This window comes from Meriones unguiculatus, chromosome 7 (genome assembly GCF_030254825.1).
Source record: "Meriones unguiculatus strain TT.TT164.6M chromosome 7, Bangor_MerUng_6.1, whole genome shotgun sequence".
In the NCBI taxonomy this organism is placed as follows: domain Eukaryota; kingdom Metazoa; phylum Chordata; class Mammalia; order Rodentia; family Muridae; genus Meriones; species Meriones unguiculatus.
In genome coordinates, this window is record NC_083355.1 from 31689154 (window position 1) to 31707206 (window position 18053).

At 48.0% G+C, this 18053-nt stretch overlaps 1 protein-coding gene across 1 annotated transcript; it reads right to left on the reverse strand.

Annotated features, from left to right (window-relative positions):
- Positions 1–566: 566 nt before the first annotated feature.
- Positions 567–17015, reverse strand: C7H17orf67 (chromosome 7 C17orf67 homolog). Its single transcript, XM_021648800.2, has 3 exons — positions 16907–17015; positions 15907–16007; positions 567–687 (listed from the first exon to the last, which is right to left on the reverse strand). The coding sequence occupies exons 1-3, from the start codon at positions 16959–16961 to the stop codon at positions 571–573; spliced, it is 273 nt and encodes a 90-aa protein (XP_021504475.1). The 5' UTR covers positions 16962–17015; the 3' UTR covers positions 567–570.
- Between the last annotated feature and the right edge of the window lie 1038 nt (positions 17016–18053).

Genomic DNA, 18053 nt, shown 5'->3' on the forward strand with positions numbered 1-18053 from the left:
AGAAAAACTGTATCTCAAAAAACAAAAACAAAAAAACAAAAAACAAAAAAACCTTTGGGTTCCAGGCCAGCTGGTTGCCACGGGGAGCTCCAAGCCCTCTGAAGCTAAAAAAGCAAAACAAAAACAAAAAAGCAAGCAAGCAAACAAACAAACAAACAAAAACCTGCAGAGAAGGGGCTAGAGAAATGGCTGAGCAGCACAAGCTGTTCTTGTAGAGAACTGTTTCAATTCCCAGCTTCTACACGGTAGCTCACAGCTGGCAGTATGGGCAGTCCCAGGCGATCTGATGCCCTCTTCTGGCCTCTGTAGGAATTACATGCATGTGATATGCAGGATCTTTCCTGGATGCAAAAAGGGCACCATCCCCTCCCCATCTGGGATCTCTTGGTGACCAGTAGGCTCCCCCATGTTCCCCCTTGCCTGGCTCCCTTGCCACCTCCCAAATAAGAAGCAAGTGACACTCGGGCCCCTCGGTACCCTGCCCCAGAAAGTCCCCCCACCAACACACGCTTCCCAGAGTCCCCCTTTCCAACAGAACCCCCGGGACATACCGAGCTGGCCCCGGGTCCTTTACACAGGGTGGACGATGTTCCTGTCGCAGTGGGGTTTGCAGTGCGGATTCAGCCAGTGTTCCAGAAACTGCTCCTCGGCACGGTGCTCCAGGGCCAGGAGGTGGTGCATATATTCCTGGAGAGACAAACCCATAGCAACGGGAGGCTCCTGGGACTCACCTTGTAGACCAGGAGGGCCTGGAGCTCACGGAGGGAGCTCGGTCTGCCTCTGCCTCCCAGGTGCTGGCATCACAGTTAAGCGCCACGCCCCCTGCTTGCTCTTTCTCCTTACCCTCAGTATTTCCCACAGCCCGGTGGGAAACCAGCCAGCAAGGGAGCCAGATGGCCGTGCAGCCTGCGGGGGGTCAGCCCACTCTGAAAGAACTCTGGGTGCTATGACCCCGAGATGTGAATGACTGCCAAGTGCGTGTGAAATGGAACCACATAAGTGTGTTTAAGTAACTCTTAAACAGCAGGCTGTTAACCGGAAAAGTGGCACGTCGCCATGGGCGAGAGCAGACACATTTCAGCAATTCAGTATGTGTGACTAGACAAAATCACTTCGGTATGTGTCTATATCAAAAGCATGTTAAGGCACATATAACCTTTCCTGCAGCACTGAAAAGCCTTTAACAGAGGGCCCAGTTTGAACTTGAAGTTTTGGTGCTTTTGAGAATGTCCTCCACGAACTCTATAGCCAGTACTAAACACAATCATTAAAAAGAACAAAGGGGGACTGAGTGTGATCGTTCACACCTTTAGCTCCAGCACTCCTGAGGCAGAGGCAGGTAGATCTCTGAGTTCCAGGTCAGCCTTGTCTACAGAGTGAGTTCTAGGACAACCAAGTCTACAGAAAGAAGGGCTGTACAGAAGAGAGAGAGAGAGAGAAAGAGAGAAAAAGAAAAGAAAAGAAAGGAAGGAAGGAAGGAAAGAAGGAAGGAAGGAAGGAAGGAAGGAAGAAAGGAAGAAAGGAAGAAAGGAAGAAAGGAAGAAAGGGAAGAAAGAGAGGGAAGAAAGAAATAAAGAAAGGAAACAAAAAAAGAAAGGAGGAGCCAGGAAATAGCTCAGTTAATAAATTAAGACCTACTTAGCCAGGTGTGGTGACCTTTAATCCCAGGACTGGGGAGGCAGAGGCAAGCATATCTCTGTGAGTTCAAGGCCAACCTGTTCTACAAAGAGAGTTCCAAGATGGGACACACACAAGGCTACACATAGAGAAACCCTGTCTTGAAAACAAACAAACAAATAAAAAAGATTAAGACCTGAGTTTTAGGCCCCTGGCACTTGCATTAAACAAAAATGGATGTGGTGATGTTTGCCTATATTCCACCAATGACGAGGCAGAGACAGAAGGTGCTCAGGGCTTGCTGGGTAGCCACTATCTCAGAATAAGTGAGCGCTGGGTTCAGTGAGAGACCCAATAAAACAAGGTGGAGAGCCATTGGAGACTTCTGGCTTCCAATTGCACATGCATACCCCCCACAGGGAAACATGAGGGCCTCGGTGTAGCTCACTGAAGACATATATAACGAATACATGGAAAGATGGGTTTTTTTATCTCACTAAGTCCTCCTTCGAAGGTCCCTTGCCATCTGTGTCAATCGTCTTGCTATAATGGCCAAATGTACGTAAAAGCAAAAGTTAGTGTGTTTCACAGCAGCTGAAGTCATCACTGAAGAAAAGCCACCAAAATAGACACACACTGAGAACCAAGAAGGAAGCCAGCACCGGTTTCCATGACACTTCAGTATTTATTTTAAATGTTGGGGAAATGAATATGCCACAAAGGCCTGAAAGCAGTCATTAGTCAAAGATGAAAAGCCCAACTACAAATCAGCTAAAAACCACAAATTCAACAATTGCATTGGCCGAGTCAGAAATGACCCAGCATTAATGATCATCTCAAATGTTCCTGGACTGAGAAGGGAGAGGGAGATGGAAAACAGGTTTTCATTCCTTTAGATTCTCTTCTCTAGGGAGGGAAGAAATTAAACAAAAACAAAAACCAGTATTTGTGTTCCATGTCAAATGCCCATTGTAATGATTTAAGTGAATCATTTCTCAGTAATTGGAATGGAAACTACACATAGACCCTCGTTGGAGTGGCGTGATAATGAAATGAAATGTTTAGCAGAGCCCGACCTGACCCGAGAATGACATAGCAAATGGCCTATCAAGGCATAAACTTTTTCCAAGATGTCCCCAGCCTTTCCTATGACATTTGGGCAGGATTACAGGTCCATTGACATTTGGAAGAATTTATTTTGCTCATTAGTCAAAGTAAGGTAATCACACAGGCTGAAGGATGGCTCAGAAGTTAACTGCCCCAGATCCCCAAAGGCTCCATGCCCTAGGAAAGTCAGTACGCGCTGAGCACAACGACATCTCAGTTATTCTGAACCATCTTTGAGATCATGGGAATAAAAGGGTAATGGAGTTCCCAGGACGTTTGTCGTGGGGCTAAACATGAAAGCATGTTTACAAAGGCTACTTACCATAAAGCTAGCATGATTTATCTGCACCCAGTAAGAACATGCCTGGAAGAGACACAAGCCAAAACAGCCAAGCTCCCTAGAAAGGCAAATCCCCAAGCTACAGGAGTAGCTTATGAACATGATCACAAAAGACATCACTGAAGCCTAAATGTTGTCTTTCTTAAAGAATTCACATGGTTCTCCCTGTCAATTGGCAAGCAAATTCTTCCCTAAAGTTTGGAAAGATTAAGAGAAGCTTGATGAGCTTAAATAAAGCAATGGAAGAGATTTCCTTGAGATAAACTCCACCTTCCCAAGTAGAGTCCTATCCCGCTGAGTTTGAGCATCCCCATCCACCCTCTCCAGGAAGCACAGAGAAACAACCAGCCTTTAAGAAATGCCAATCGTTGGTTTGGCGATGGAGACCCAGAAGTAAAACAAATTGCCTATCCCCCCCTTAAAGTGATTTAGAACAGTCTAATAGGAAAGACATATATATATATAACTCAAAATTGGGGCCTAGAGGCCTAGAGAGATAGTTTAGTGGTTAAGAATACATACTGTCCTTGCAAAGAACCTAAGTTCAGTTCCCAGCGCTCACATGTATACACATACACATACATGAATACATACCCACACACAGACGAGCACACAAATGTATAATTAAAAACAAAATTAATCCTTTTAAACAAATAATAGTTAAGCGTTAAATATAAAGATCGCCACAGTGACACCTTCAATATTCCGTGAGATGGTAGGGCTGAGAGAGACAGCACTATCTTTCTGGGCCTTTCTCTAGAAATCCACAGTCACGTGAGTGCGTTTAGGTAAGTGCACAGCATTGTTCTGTAGATGAGTAGGGTAGTTTATCTACAGGAGATACCCTCTCCACACCCCCTCCCAGGGGCTGCTTCAGATTGTCCACAGCAACAGACTACTTGCCTCGTGCTGGCTCAGAGAGGGACATAATCTTTGCCAACTGCAGACAGTTTAATTCTGGGGACTCTGAGAGGGTATAAATGCCCAGAGAGGGACGGGGCACTCTCAGAAAGCAGAAAGCAGAAAGCTTCTCCCCCAAGCTGCTCCTGGTTGCTGCTGTCGTGATTTGATGTGAAGAAGTTAGAAATATCCTGAAACGAAGATTGTACTCGCCCCAAGAAACCCAACCACCCCAGTCAGCAGGAAATAACCAAAAGAGAACTATGTCCCTTCTCCCCGCTAACCTTCTTTCTCTCCTGCCTGGTGCTGGGGCATTGGAAGGGATTGGGGTGAATAGAGGGAAAGGTATAAGAAACCCAATATAGATTTTTTTTTTTTAATTCATGCCAACTGTGTTGTCAGGACCTCTGTTTGCAGTTACAGTCCTCCCAGTCAGGATAGCCATTCTAGCTCAGTGTTAACATGCAGGACTCCCTCTCCCCAGCAGGGCCTCCTACTCTCTGCCTGACTTCATCTAGAGAACATCTTCAGACATAGATGCCCCTAACCACATTTGATATATGACCTTTGACACAGCTCCCCTGTTAGTTCTCCCTTCCCTGTGCCTATAGGATACTTAGGTACTATGTTTCCATTCATATGATAGGAGTATGTTGTTTAATGCAAATCAAGCATCCTTGAAGTGCCTACTTTTAACCAATTATGTACACTTATCCAGCACTTGGAAGCCGGGTTTGGTAGCACACAACTGTAATTCCAGCACTTGGGAGGCAAAGGCAGACGGATCTCTGAGTTCCAGGCCAGACTGGTCTGCAAAGCAAGTCCAGGACAGCCACAGAGAGACCCTGCCCCAAAAGAAAAAAAAAAAATGATGACAAATAATTATAAAATAGAATAATCAAAATGTTACACTACAGAGCTAGAGGGGTGACTCTTCCAGTAAAGTGCTCACCCCCACTCAGGGAAGAGCCTGTGTCAGGGGAGGCTAGGTGGGTCTGTCAGGGAGGAAGTTACTGAACTTATCCATAATAGTGAAAAAGAAAGCTTGCAGGCCAGATAACTTCACTAGTAAAGCCCCTGCTTTGCAGGCATGAGATCCTGAGTTCAATCCCCAGAACCCACACCTGAAAATTCAGGCACAATGGCGTGCACTTGCAAACCCAGTGCTGGGGAAACCAAGTCCGGCAGACCTCTGGGCTCACTGGCCAGCCTGTCTATCTTACTTGGGGAGCTCCAGAGTCAAGAGAGACCCTGTCTCAAAATACAAGGTAGATGGCACCTAAAAAGTGACACTCCAGGGAAGCCCTGGTCTCCACATACCTAAGCACACACGTAAAAGCACAAACATGTACACACAAACATACAAAAATTAAAAAAAAAAAAACATGCTATAATAAAAAGCTTTGTAAATGCAGTTTATCTCACGCACACCCCTCAGCTCTTAACATAGCTTACTGGGCTGCGTTTTCCCTTCTTCCTACGAGAACATGAGACGGTGGGATGCCTATGGGGATGCCCATGGGGTAGGATAGAGGGAGGGGTGGGACGGAAGCTGTACACAGCTGCTGAAAGAGGAGCAATGGACCCAATAATGGAGACAGAGACAGAGACAGAGATGCTGTTCTGTTGCTGTAGAGAGTCACTATGCAGAGAGGCAACTGGGTTTTGGTTGTTTGTTTTGTTTTGTTTTGTGTTGTTTTATTTTGTTTGTTTGTTTGTTTGTTTTTTGAGACAGGGTTTCTCTATGTAACAGCCCTGGCTGTCCTGGAACTCACCCTGTAAACCAGGCTGGCCTCAAACTCACAGATATCCCCCTGCCTCTGCCTCCAGAGTGCTGAGATTAAAAGTATGCGCCACAACGGCTGGGCAAAAATGCTTATGAGAGAAAGCATTTAACTGGGGGTTGCTTACAGTTTCAGAAGGTGAGTCCATGATCGTCATGGTGGGAAACAGACAGGCCTAGCTCTGGAGCAGAAGCTTAGAGCTTTCCATCCTGATTCCCTAGGCAGCAGGCAGAGAGGGAGGGAGGGAAGGAGGGAGGGAGGGAAAAGGAGAGGGAAGAAAGGGAAGGAGGGAGGGAGGAAAAAGGAGACGAGGGAAGGGAAAGAAGGGAAAGAGGAGGAGGGGAAAGGGAGAGAGACAGAGAGACAGAGAGACAGACTAGGCTGATGTGGGCTTTTGAAAGCTCAAAGCCCACCCCCAGTGACATAACCTCCTTAAAGCACACTTATTCCAACAATGCCACACTTCCTAATCCTGTCAAACAGCTCATCAGCTGGCAGCTAAACATGCAAATATATGGGCCTGTGTGGGGCATTCTCATTCAAATCACCACAGACTAAGTGACTGACAGCTGACTTGTGGAGAGTATGGACACACTAGACTCCCCACCCCAGGCAAGATGAGGCAAGACAGCGTAAGTTCTCCTCACCCTCCCCAGAGAAGTGCACAGTTTTGATCTTATGCACTGTTCCCTGTGAGACTTTCCCCCATTTAGTATTTGTAGACCAAGGGCAACCCTAAGTCACAGAAGCTTAAGAAAGCAGATGTACAAATGTATGGAAGGCTGAGCGTGCTAGAAGGGCAGATAGGAAAGAGAGAAACACCATGACATTTGAAGGAAGAGGAGGGTGCCAGGCAGATAAAGCCACATGTCGGGAGGTGCTGGGGTCTCACTTTAAAAGGAAGGAGACGTTCTGGGTGACTGAACATCAGTTACCTTGGAAGGGTGACAGGGAGCCCAGGGATGGCTTGAGGCTAGCATGTCCCCAGGCCAGAGTGCACTGACTTTTATCTATCAGCAGAAAGAAGGTAGAAGGCTCTCTTAGGGTTACTACTGCCATTGATGAAACACCATAACCAAAGCAAATTGGGGAGGACAGGGTTTATTCACTCACACTTTAATATAACAGCTCATTACCAAAATCAGTGAGGGCAGGGACCCGGAGGCAGGAGCTGATGCAGAGGCCATAGAAGGGTGCTGCCTACTTGCTTGCTCCTCATGGCTTGCTCAGCCCGCTTTCTTATAGATCCCAGCACCACCAGCCTGAGGTGGCTCCACCCACAGTGGGCAGGGCCCTCCCCCATCAATCACTAATTAAGAAAATGCCCTACAGGCTTACCTACAACCTGATCTTTTGGAGGCATTTTCCCAATCGAAGGCCCCTCCTCTCTGATGACTCCAGCTTGTATCAAATTGACATAAAACTAGCTTTTTTTTTTCTTTAAGGAATCGCCCATAGATATCCCTATGCTGAGCGCTCACACATTTTCTCTTACAGTGGACAGTCGTGATTTCCTCATTTTCTAGCTGCGAAAACTGAGACTCAGGGAGTTGTAAGGAATTTGGCCGAGATAACAACAGTCGGTCAGCGGTGCGTGGAGAAGCAGACAAGCTGCTGCCCGCTGTGAACTGCAGGATCTTGTGGAAATCATACACAGGGTTGTTAATTATTTCAGCTGGCAATTTAAATAGTATGTCCCCCAAATTCATGTTCTGTAGTAACGTATGAGGGAAAAACCTTTGGCTTTGCAAACCGGATCTTTACCAATGTTACCAATTAAAGATGACATCACACTGGATTCAGGTGGGCCCTAGCCAACGGCTGCCGTCCTCTGTAGAAGCGGGAAATGTGAAAGACTAGGGCGCTAGCTCAGGGCCAAGGCACTGGCTTAACACATATGGGTTCAATCCCCACCGGATGGTTAATTTTCATTAACAGCTTGGCACAAGGTGGAATCCCCTGGGAAGGGAACCTCACTGCGGCCTTGTCCTTAGGCTTCCCCGTGAGGGAGAGACCATCAGGACTAGTTAACTGAGATGGGATGACCCGCCCACTGCGGGTGACATCTTTCCCTGGGTTTGGGTCTTGGGCTGTAATGAGCTGAGTGCAGGTGATGCACTCGTTCATCCTCTCTGGCTCGACAGTGGCTGTTACCGCTTCAGGCTCCTGCCACCCTCGCTTCCCCACAATAACAGACTGCAGCCCGGAACTATGAGCTAAAATAAACCCTCTCCCCTAAGTTGCACCGCGTCGGGATAGTTTAGCACAGCAGCCAGAAACAAAAACAGAGCATCCCAACACGGAGAAAAGGGGGAACATAGACACAAAGAAGCCCCGTGACAGCAGGCAGGCTGGTGTAACGCAGCCATGGGTTAAGAAACAGTAGGGACCACCAGCCACCACTAGGAGGCAGGCGAGGGACAGGTAACAGACAAGTCTGTTCAGAACTTCCGGAAAGAACTAATTCCAACAGTGCCTGATTTCAAACTCCGGCAGGCCGCGTTGTGAGGTAATGAAGGACTGTTGTTCTAAATGCCACAATCCGTTGCGGCAGCCCTAAGAAATAAATACACATGGACCACAAAGAGGACGGAGGTGAAGGTGAAATTTTGCCCCAAATCTTATCACTCAGAAACATCATCACTTTTGCCTCCCCGCTCCCCTGCCCCCCTACACACACATAACAGAGATAAACAGGGATAGGCTAAGTTTTCCTTCAAAACTTCATCTCCATTTTATATGAGGTTTTGTCAAGAATACAGGAAACCAGGCTACCAAGGTGCGCCAGGGGAGAAAGGGGCTTGCGAATACGAGCTTGGTGACCAGAGTCCAGTCCCTGGAATCCACATAAAAGTGCAATAAGAAAGCCAGCTCCATAAAGCTGTCCTCTGACCTCACATGCACACTGTGGTATGTACGCCCACAGATGCTCATGACGACAGGCACACACACACACACACAAATAATCAGTAATTTTTAAGGCAGCATAGGATGGTGGGCACGGGGCCATACACCTTTAATCCCAGCAGGCTGGAGGCAGCTGTATTTCTGAGTCTGAGACCAGCCTGATCCAATTAGCAAGTTCCAAGCCAGCCAGAGCTACAGAGTGAGACACCATAGGAAATAGAGGGACACAGACAGACAGACAGACGGACGGATAGGCAGACAAAGAGACAGGAAGAGGAGAATAGGTGTTCTTATACATACGGAGGATAGGGCATGGTACAATTTGGCAGTGACTAGTTAAAAGTGCATGAAACTCTGAAATGTTTCTTTTTGAAAAACATGCATGTGTATGAGGGTTTTTGCTTTACTTTATTATTTTATGTTTTTGAGGCCTGCATGTATGTCCATGTACCATATGCAGGCCTGGTGCCCTCAGAGGCCAGACAATGACAATGGATCCCCTGGGATTGGAGTTAGAGACAGCAAACAAGAGCTCTGAACCTCTAAGCCATCTCTCCAGCCATGTGTACAAGAATTCTTATGATATCTAAAATGCCCGTTGTTCAGGAAAATGGTAACCAAGTTGTAATACAGTTCTAACACGCATCATTTAATAATAACGAGCTGGAACACATTCTTTAAAATGCAAGCAACCGCACTGCAGAAAAGGTGTAAACAGGACCACCTTACTAGCTTACTTTCAGGCAAGTGGACTGGGCAAGGAGCGTCCTTCTCCCGACATGGTGGAGACACTGTACAGATGCAAGCAAGGCTGGAGCAAAGGCAGGACAACAAGATGGTGGAGGGTTTTTAAACAGGCCTCTCATGCTTATAGAGCCCTGGAGAATAGATGACACAATGGGGAGGGAGGAATACTGGCTGTGGGGTCACTGCTTGCTCTACTCATAGCTACCACAATAACAGCAAAGGGTAAGAGAGAGCCAGGTTCTAGGACAGGGTGCTGTGAGTGTAAAACCAGGACTTCCTTTTGGAGCCGTTAGATTGGAGATGCCTAGTAGATATCCAAGCACAAATGGGGAAGTGGACAGTTGGATAAACCAGTCCAGAGCTCCTGAGGGAGTTCAGACAGGTGGCAGAAGCACACAGCCATCTCACCAAAGCAGAGGCAAGATTCCAGGCACAGGGCTACCGAAACAGGGAAACAGGGAAGGCAGAGATGCCATGAAAAATAAGTGATGTCAAAGGCTATAGATCTGGCAATGGAAGTGCAGCTGCAGAGCCATGAAACAAAAGGAGGGAAAATGGGAGAACAGGGAGAATGAAGGTCCTAAGAGACTAAGCAACCAGTGCCCAAGGCAAAACAGAGACACCAAGTGTGTTGGGATGAAGCAAACAAGCCTATAACCCCTTTTCTAGGGGAACAGAGATGAAGCCAGGCCTTGTCCAGAGCTGGACTTCCTAACTCTGAGGTGCCCAGGAATTGCTGGGTCATGCGCAGACATGGGCCACATTTAGGGGATGTGAGGAGCAGCATGGGTTCTGCCCATCTGGTGAGCTCTGACTAAGCCTGAGCAGCTCTCTAGGGACCATGATGAGGAGCAACAGTTAAGATCCAACCCTAAACATGAAGGCAAGCACCCTCACAGCCGGGGAATCTTCCAGAGGGAGCTCAGAGGCATCCTCATGTTGGTTACTTTCGCATCACTGTGACCTCAGTACCTGACAGAAACACCTGAGGAAGGGGAAGATTTAGTCTGGAGAGACAGCTCAGTGATTAAGAGCATTTACTGCTCTTCCAGAGGACCAGAGTTCCGTTCTCAGCACCCATGTCCTGTGGCTCCCAACTACCTGCTACTCCAGCTTCAGAGAACCTGTTACCTCTTTGGGGACCTGCATTCACATACACATATCTTCACAGAGAGAGAGAGCAAGAGAGAGAGATACATGCAAACACTAACCACTGAAAGTAGAAATCTCTCTTTTAAAAGACTTAGGAAAGATTTGTGTGGCTCGTGGTTTTAGAGAGTTTAACTAGTTTATCTAGTGCATCTAGAGTTTATCTAGCAGCTATCTCTGTTCAAGGCAGCTGGAGTGTGTTCACGTCATAGTGAACAGAGGGACAGAGAAAATGGGGCAGGAACTAGAGGCCAGGTATAACTTTCAGAAGTGTACCCCTTTGGTTGGTTTGGTTTGGTTTAGTTTGGTTTGGTTTTTTGAGACAGGGTTTCTCTGTGTAGCCTCAGCTGTTCTGGACTCGCTGTATAGACCAGATTGGCTTTGAACTCACAGCAATCCGCCTACCTTTGGTTTGGTTTGGTTTGGTTTGGTTTTGCTCCACCAGCCAGACCTCAGTGCTGGCTGAGGAACAAATATTAGAAACATGAGCCTCTGGGACCATTTCAGCCTCAAACTGTTTTCCATTCCGCCTCCTCTTCCCACAGCCCTGTCTTCATGCAGTTGTCTCCTAACAAGGTTGGGTTGTTTGGTTGGTCCTGGCCTCTGTGAGCCTGGTGAAACTTCATTAGACCTATGAATCCTCTGACACAATAGAGTCACTGTGACAACTCAGTAAAACCTACCTATCTCCGCATGGCACATCCCTAAATGAATCGCCAGCCTTTGGAGAGCTCCCATCCCATTTCCATGAAGTCCAGACCCTGCTCTTTAAAACCTCCAAAGATCTGGAGCCCGGTTAATTATAAATGACCATGACAGCCAGTTTCTCTACCGCAGCAGCTTCTAGATTCTAGGGGTGACTTTCCTCTCTTGACAGCCATGCACACCCCACCAGGTACCACCTGCCAGTCATCATTCCCTCCAGAAAACCACTAACACAGATGGCTTTGAGTGGTTAGGGGTTGCAGAGGAAGCAGCAAAACCAACTGCAAACCCAAAGTCAAGTGTGTTCTGATACCTGCTGCATCAGCTGTTTCCTAGAGCAGAGAAATCCAGCCTTAAGCTCCCTTAGGCATCCTTCATCTGCCCCTCCCTCTGGCCTCTTTTTCTATCTCCCTCTTGCACCCTGGCTGCCTCCAGACATTTAAAGTCTGGGGTGTGGGGAGGGAGGTTGCCCAGAGCCATCTGTTTCCCTCTAAGTATCTTTTCTTTTTCCCTCCAGGCCCGAACTTCCTCCATCAAGGGCCCTGCTCCCCCTGTATCTCCAGGGCAGATGCTAGCAGCCTGTTCATTGCTAGCATATTGTCAGGTGAGGGAAATACTCAGGAGCTACTTCAAACAGTCAAGGCCCCTGTGTGCATAGGCCGTTTGTCTGAGCCAGTAACTCTGCAGAAGCCAGCCTGTGCGATGTTTGAGCCAAGGGTCAAGATGACAACTACCGCACCATAACTCTTCATGAGAACAGATTGCGAATCCCCACGAGTGTCTTCATTTTGAGTTAATGCACATCCCCAAAGCACCACCCACGACCCTCCTCCATGGCTTCTCCATTCTCTGAACCAGTTTTCCTTTATCCAGTCACTTAGCGAGGAACAAAATAAGACACCCCCACTAGTCAACATTTTAGTTTGCTATGTTGGCAGTAAGCACGTGGGTCTCCAGGCTTAGTTCCCAGGGGCACATGCCTTCCCCCAAAAGCTTCCCACTCTACTTATCTGCCCAAGCCCACCTATCCATCTCCTGAGTACCATGACAAGGAGATGCATAATGTTTTCAACAATGCCACTGCCTGCTTCCCATGTGCAGTGAGGTCTGAAGGCCAGCGTCTGAGAGGCTCTGTGTCCTGAACCTCTAATTCCCAGGCCTAATCATATCAGTGTCCTGCTTGAAACCCCTGGAAGGTTCCATTGTGTGTGCAGCGTGGAAATTCAACCTGGGCAAGGATGCCCAGGGCACCCTAAGACAGCCTTCCATAGGCATCATTCCAAGCAGCCCAAGGGGCTCAAGACAAGGCCCAAAGAGGAACACAAAAGAAGGATATCAGATATTCTGACACAAAATACTCTGCAAAGCCTTCTTCAAAACACATACATGTATGCCAGAGAAGGTGGCACACAACTTTAATCCCAGCATTCAGGAGGCAGAGGCAGGTGGATCTCTGTGCGTTCAGGGCCAGCCTGGTCTACATAGTGATTTCCAGACTAGCCAAGGCTATGTGGAAAGATCCTGTCTCAGACAAACAAAAGAGAGAAAGAGAAAGACAGAAAGAAGCCATGGCTCTCCAGAAGCCAAAGGCCCTTGATTGATGTCCACCCACTGTGCAGCCCTGACCACCAGCCCCTGAGCCTGCCTGGCCAGAGGTGGGACCTCACTGATATCTCAAGACATACTGGCAAGCACAGGGCCACCATGCTTTGCATTGAGATCCAGCTGTGAGTGTTCTTAAAGCTGGCGATGGCCCCAAGCCAGGAAGAGGCACGATGTCATCAAAGGAACGCACTCAGAAGTTTCTAAGTTGGATGAGGACCGAACAATGCAGAATTCAGAGCCAAGGGCAGCCCAGCTGCGGGAGGCAGGAAACTGAGCGTCAACGGTCCAAACACCTGCAGATAGAGGCTTACAAAGTCTTCAGTGAGGGTACAAGGCCATTGCCCCACAGAGCTCAAGACAGCCAGGTGCAGGCGTTGTCCAAGAAAACCTCAGAGTTCGGGATGTGGTAGGATGCTTGCCCTGACACATACAAGGCCCTAGATTCAGTCCCTGGCGTAGAGAAGAAAGTAATGGTGTATAGCAGTATAAGGAAACTTCCCCTGTACACAGTTAGAACATAGATTTAGGCTACCTGAAGGGCTCAGTGGGCAAAGGTGCTTGCTGAACGCTGACAACCAGAGTAGTCCCTGGGGCCACACACACATGATAGAAGGAGAGAACCAGCTCCCACAAGCTGTCCTCTGGCCTCCATCTGCATGCACACCCCACAAGGGGAAGAATTGAGAGAAGAAGCAAAGTACGTTGAAGGATTCAACACTAGTCCGACCTGAGCCAGCAGCATTTGCCATCATTTTTTTTTTCAATGCTGGGGATCAAACCTAGGGCCTTGTGCATTCCGGGCAAGCATTCTACCACTGAGCTTCATTTCCAGCCCAATGAAAGCCTTTTAAATATCAACGTAGGCACACTGAGCCTGCAGTGAGAGACGGCAAACACGGTTCTAGGTCCCCATGGGCCTCACCGTAAGACTCTGACTGAGAGCCAGGTGGTGACCCACACCTTCAATCCCAGCACTCCGGAGGCAGAGGCAGAGGCAGAGGCAGGTGGATGTCTGAGTTCCAGGCCAGCCTGCTCTACAGAGAGAGTTCCAGGACAGCCAGGGCTACACAGGGAAACTCTGTCTCAAAAAACAAACAAACAAAACCTGACTGAGCGCTGACACTAGTTGAGGGGTCCAGGAAAGAGGCCAACCTGAACCACAGAGATACCACCAGACAATAATCTCCAGACGTCCCTGGCTTGCTGGTACAGTGTGTGTGTGATGAACCTTCACCTCGAAGAGGCAGAAATACCACCAATGTCAGAAGTGCTTCCGGCCACAGCAGGAGCCAAGCTAGGCACCAAAACGGGCTGAACCAGCCTGCTGGGGTCTCGAAGCGTCCACCAAACACCCAAAAGAGAGGCAGGAAAGGGGGCTGTGTCATTACTTTCCTTGTTGGTGTGACAAAATATACAGCTTAGGGAGGTTTCTTTTCCCTCACAGCTTGGGGGGACCAGTCCATCGGGATGGAGGGGCGCATGGCAGTGGGACAGTGTGGCTACAGGTTTTCCTGCTGCCACAATCAGGAAGTGACCCAGCCCCAGCTGATAGGACACATCTACAACACAATTCCTCCTCCATCTAAGGCTCAGGGAGCGTTACAGAAGAGGACCCCGAAAGACTGTGAGCACCGGAGGAACAGAAACTGTGCCCCTTAGAAATGTCAGAGAGAACCGGGCGCAGTGGCACACGCCTGTAGTCCCAGCACTCTGGGATGCAGAGGCGGGTGGATCTCTGTGAGTTCGAGGCCAACTTGGTCTATAAAGTGAGTCCAGGACACAGTCAAGGCTAAACACAGAGAAACCTGTCTCAGAAAACCAAAAGGAAAAAAAAAAAGGCAGAGAGGCTGCATCTATGAAGTCTTAGTCAACACAGCTGCCTAAACAAGTCTTGAACAAGGATGGCACCAGCATGTCTGCCAACATGGAAGAGGGAAGCTTGTGAGGCTTCAACCATAGACAAACAACTATGGGCAACCAGGGAATTCTGAGAGAGGGAAAAATGGTCTTTTCCAGAGGAGGACCTCCCCCGAATTGCTATCCAATGCCAAGTTGTTAACCCTGAGATTACATGCAGACTGAGTAGGTTGTATTTCTGTATTTAGGGGGGGAAAGGAATTAAAGAAGAGGAGAGCTGGGCGTGGTGGCACATGCCTTCAGTCCCAGCGCTCAGGAGACAGAAGCAGGTGGATCTCTGTGAATTTGAGGCCAGCCTGGTCTACAGAGTGAGTTCCAGGACAGCCAGGGCTATTACACAGAAAAAAAAAAAAAAAACTATCTTAGAAAAAAAAGAAAGAAGAGGAGGCCACGAACTTGAGAGATAGAAAGGTGAGGTGCATAAGAGGGGTTAGTGAGAGGAAAAGGGAGAGGGGAGTATGCAATTATAATTTCAAAAGAAATAAGAAAAAAATATTATTTAAAAAAAAGAAAGCTAATGGTCAGCTTGCGTTCTGTTTTTTAATGCAGTCTAGGACTCAGTACAACGAATGGTGCTGCTACATTTAGGGTGGCTCTTCCCCACCTCAATAGCTCAGTCTGAAGCACTCATGGACATATCCAGAGGCTTGTCCTGGAGACGATTTTAGATCCTGTTAAGTTGGCAGTATTAACTATCACAGATGCCAGAACTCATAGGGCAGAGCTGAGGAAAGCCATGGCCAGAGGCCGCTGCAGCTGCTACCAAGATTCTGCCCAGGGAGGCCATCGCTGGCTGACGATGCTCCTCCAGCCTGCTTAGGATCCCAAGAGGCAGACAGTGGGTTGGGATCATCTCCTGAGCAAGCAGAGTGGAGGAGGGAGATGCTGAGCAGCCCACTCAGGATGCTGGGATACAGGCTCTGCACCCCCACTCTTTCTGTTTAAAGTACCCCCTTCGCCTACCCCGTAGGTGAGTAGAGTCGGCATCTCCAGGAGTGGGGATCCCACCCATCTTAGAATCCCCCCCAATCTCACAGCCCAGGGTGCGACCAGCCCCCAATCGATATCAGAACGAATGCTCACTCAGAAGATGGCACGTTCTATAAAATACCAGGGCCAAGCACTCACCCGCAGGGGCTCGTCAGGGAATCCAGGTTTGCTGGGCCTGTCCTGTCGCCTCGACCTCAGGAGCTGTTTGGCTTGCTTTTCTGTCAGAATCGGGGAGGCTTCTGGAAAAACCAGGAAGAGCCATGAGAGATTCCCAGGCCTGGGAATCCACACTCCCATTTCAGGACTCCAGAGAGGATTTGCAAGTTCAAGCTTGGTTAAAACACAAAAGAATCTGCCCCAGAGGATGTAGCATTTCTGAGGGCTCAGTTAACTCAGGGCAAAAGCTTCAGGATTTAACATCTATTTACCTCCTGCAATGGCCCATTTCTTTAAAGTGGACATTTCTGTAAAGTGTGGGTTTTCTGTTCGTTTGCTTGCTTTTGTCTGTTTTGAGACAAGGTCCTTTGGCTGGCTGGCCTTGAACCCAGTGTCTAGTTGGGGCAAGCTTGAACTCCAGATCCTCCCAAGTGCTACAATTACAGTTGTTTGCCACCGAGCCATTGATGTGGCCCTGGCACAAAACTCAGGAAGGACTTCTTCACCCATGCCAGGCAAGCACTCTGGCAACTGAGCTACACCGCCCCCCCCCATTCGGCTTTTTAAAGAGCATATACTTTCCCATTGTCTGTGTGTGGCAGTAAGACTGTGTTAAACCTAGTCTTCACACATTCCACTCACAAAAAAAAAATATAAATGGGGAAAGGGGTGATGCAGTGCAAATATTCAAAGATATTAGCATAATAAAAGTAGGTGAAGCTTCCAGCGGTCCCCTAGAAGCTTTAAAAGAAGAGGTAACGGAAGGCTTTTCAGAGTTTTTTGAAACTAGTGCTCAAATGCACTAGTTTGAGACTTTTCAACGAAAGCAACTTACCTCCCTTTTAAAGAAAAGTCCTAGAGTTTTAAAGAATAATTCTAGAGGCTTGCTCTTAGGAAAAGAAAGAGCATCAAAATATCAATATAGACCGTATCTTATCATGTCAGTGTGAAAACAGGTGGTGTCCTGGGGGAGAAAACCTACCTGAGGAGAAAGCCAGCAGAGCGAGAGCGAAGGCGAGCACAAACAGCTCCTTCATGGTACCAGGCTCCTCTCCGCTGACTGGACTCCCGGGACCAGTCCCACCTACTTGAAAGAGGCCCCGTCAGACCCAATGCCGTGTCGACTTTTCCCTAACGAGGTTCGCCACGTGATCCTGAGCGGGTCTGACTCCGGGCTTGCAATAATGACTGTTAAAATATTTCCCTCCGAATTCCTGCAAATTTTCATCCTGAGACAGGAAATGATCCCTCTGTAATGTGACCTCCCGAGTGTGGTCTTGAGAATATTCATTTCACGCAAACAGGTCTGTCCTTCCTAGTCGGTAATTGTTTCAGAGTGTTTCTCTAAAGCTTTTGCTTGCTTTATTTTTGTTTGTTTGTTTCACTGAGTAGCGCATCTCTTTTGTGACATGTAGTTATTTTGTTTCTATGGGTGTGTGTACATGGGTACTCACGTGCCTCCCTGCGAGACGGAAGCCAGGGGCCAGTTTGTGGGAGTCAATTCTCTCCCTCTACAGTGTAGGTCCTGGGATTGAACTCAGGTTGTCAGGCTGAGCAGCAAGCACCTTTACCGACTGAGCCACCTCACCTGCCCTAATTGTCTCTTATATTTCCATATTTTATGACATTTTTACCAAAATCCATTCATCAGTCTGCGTTCAAACACACACACACACACACACACACACACACACACACACACTGATAATTTCAGAGGTAGGTAGGGTACCAAGCAAGGAGCATGATGAAGGAAATAAAAATATTTTCCCCTGACTCTGGAGCCAGAGAGACCAGCCTGGAATCTGACGTTGCTCCTCAAGGCTGGAGCAATGTCTCAGCAACCAAGAGCACCTGCTGCTTTTGAGGAGCACCCAGATTCCGCTTCTGGTCCCCACATTCATACCTCCAGTTCCAGGTGATCCGATGCCCTCTTCTGACCTCCCCAGGCACCAAGCTTGCACATGGAACACATGTGCGCATACAAGCAAAACACTCATCTATAAAATAAAATAACTTTTAAAAAAAGATTTAAGGAAAAAAAGCCATGAATTAGAAAGAGTGCAAGGCAGGAGGGTACACAAGAGGGTTTAGAGGGAAAAGGGGAAAATTATATAATTACATTATAATCT

What these genes read in the sequence shown, in the direction of transcription:
- C7H17orf67 (XM_021648800.2), bottom strand. Translation starts at nt 16,961, where the DNA reads ATGAAGGAGCTGTTTGTGCTCGCCTTCGCTCTCGCTCTGCTGGCTTTC. An exon ending in TCTGCTGGCTTTCTCCTCAG is followed by an intron (nt 16,008 to 16,906) that starts GTAGGTTTTCTC and finishes TGGTTTTTCCAG; the next exon opens with AAGCCTCCCCGATTCTGACA. An exon ending in TCCCTGACGAGCCCCTGCGG is followed by an intron (nt 688 to 15,906) that starts GTGAGTGCTTGG and finishes TTGTCTCTCCAG; the next exon opens with GAATATATGCACCACCTCCT.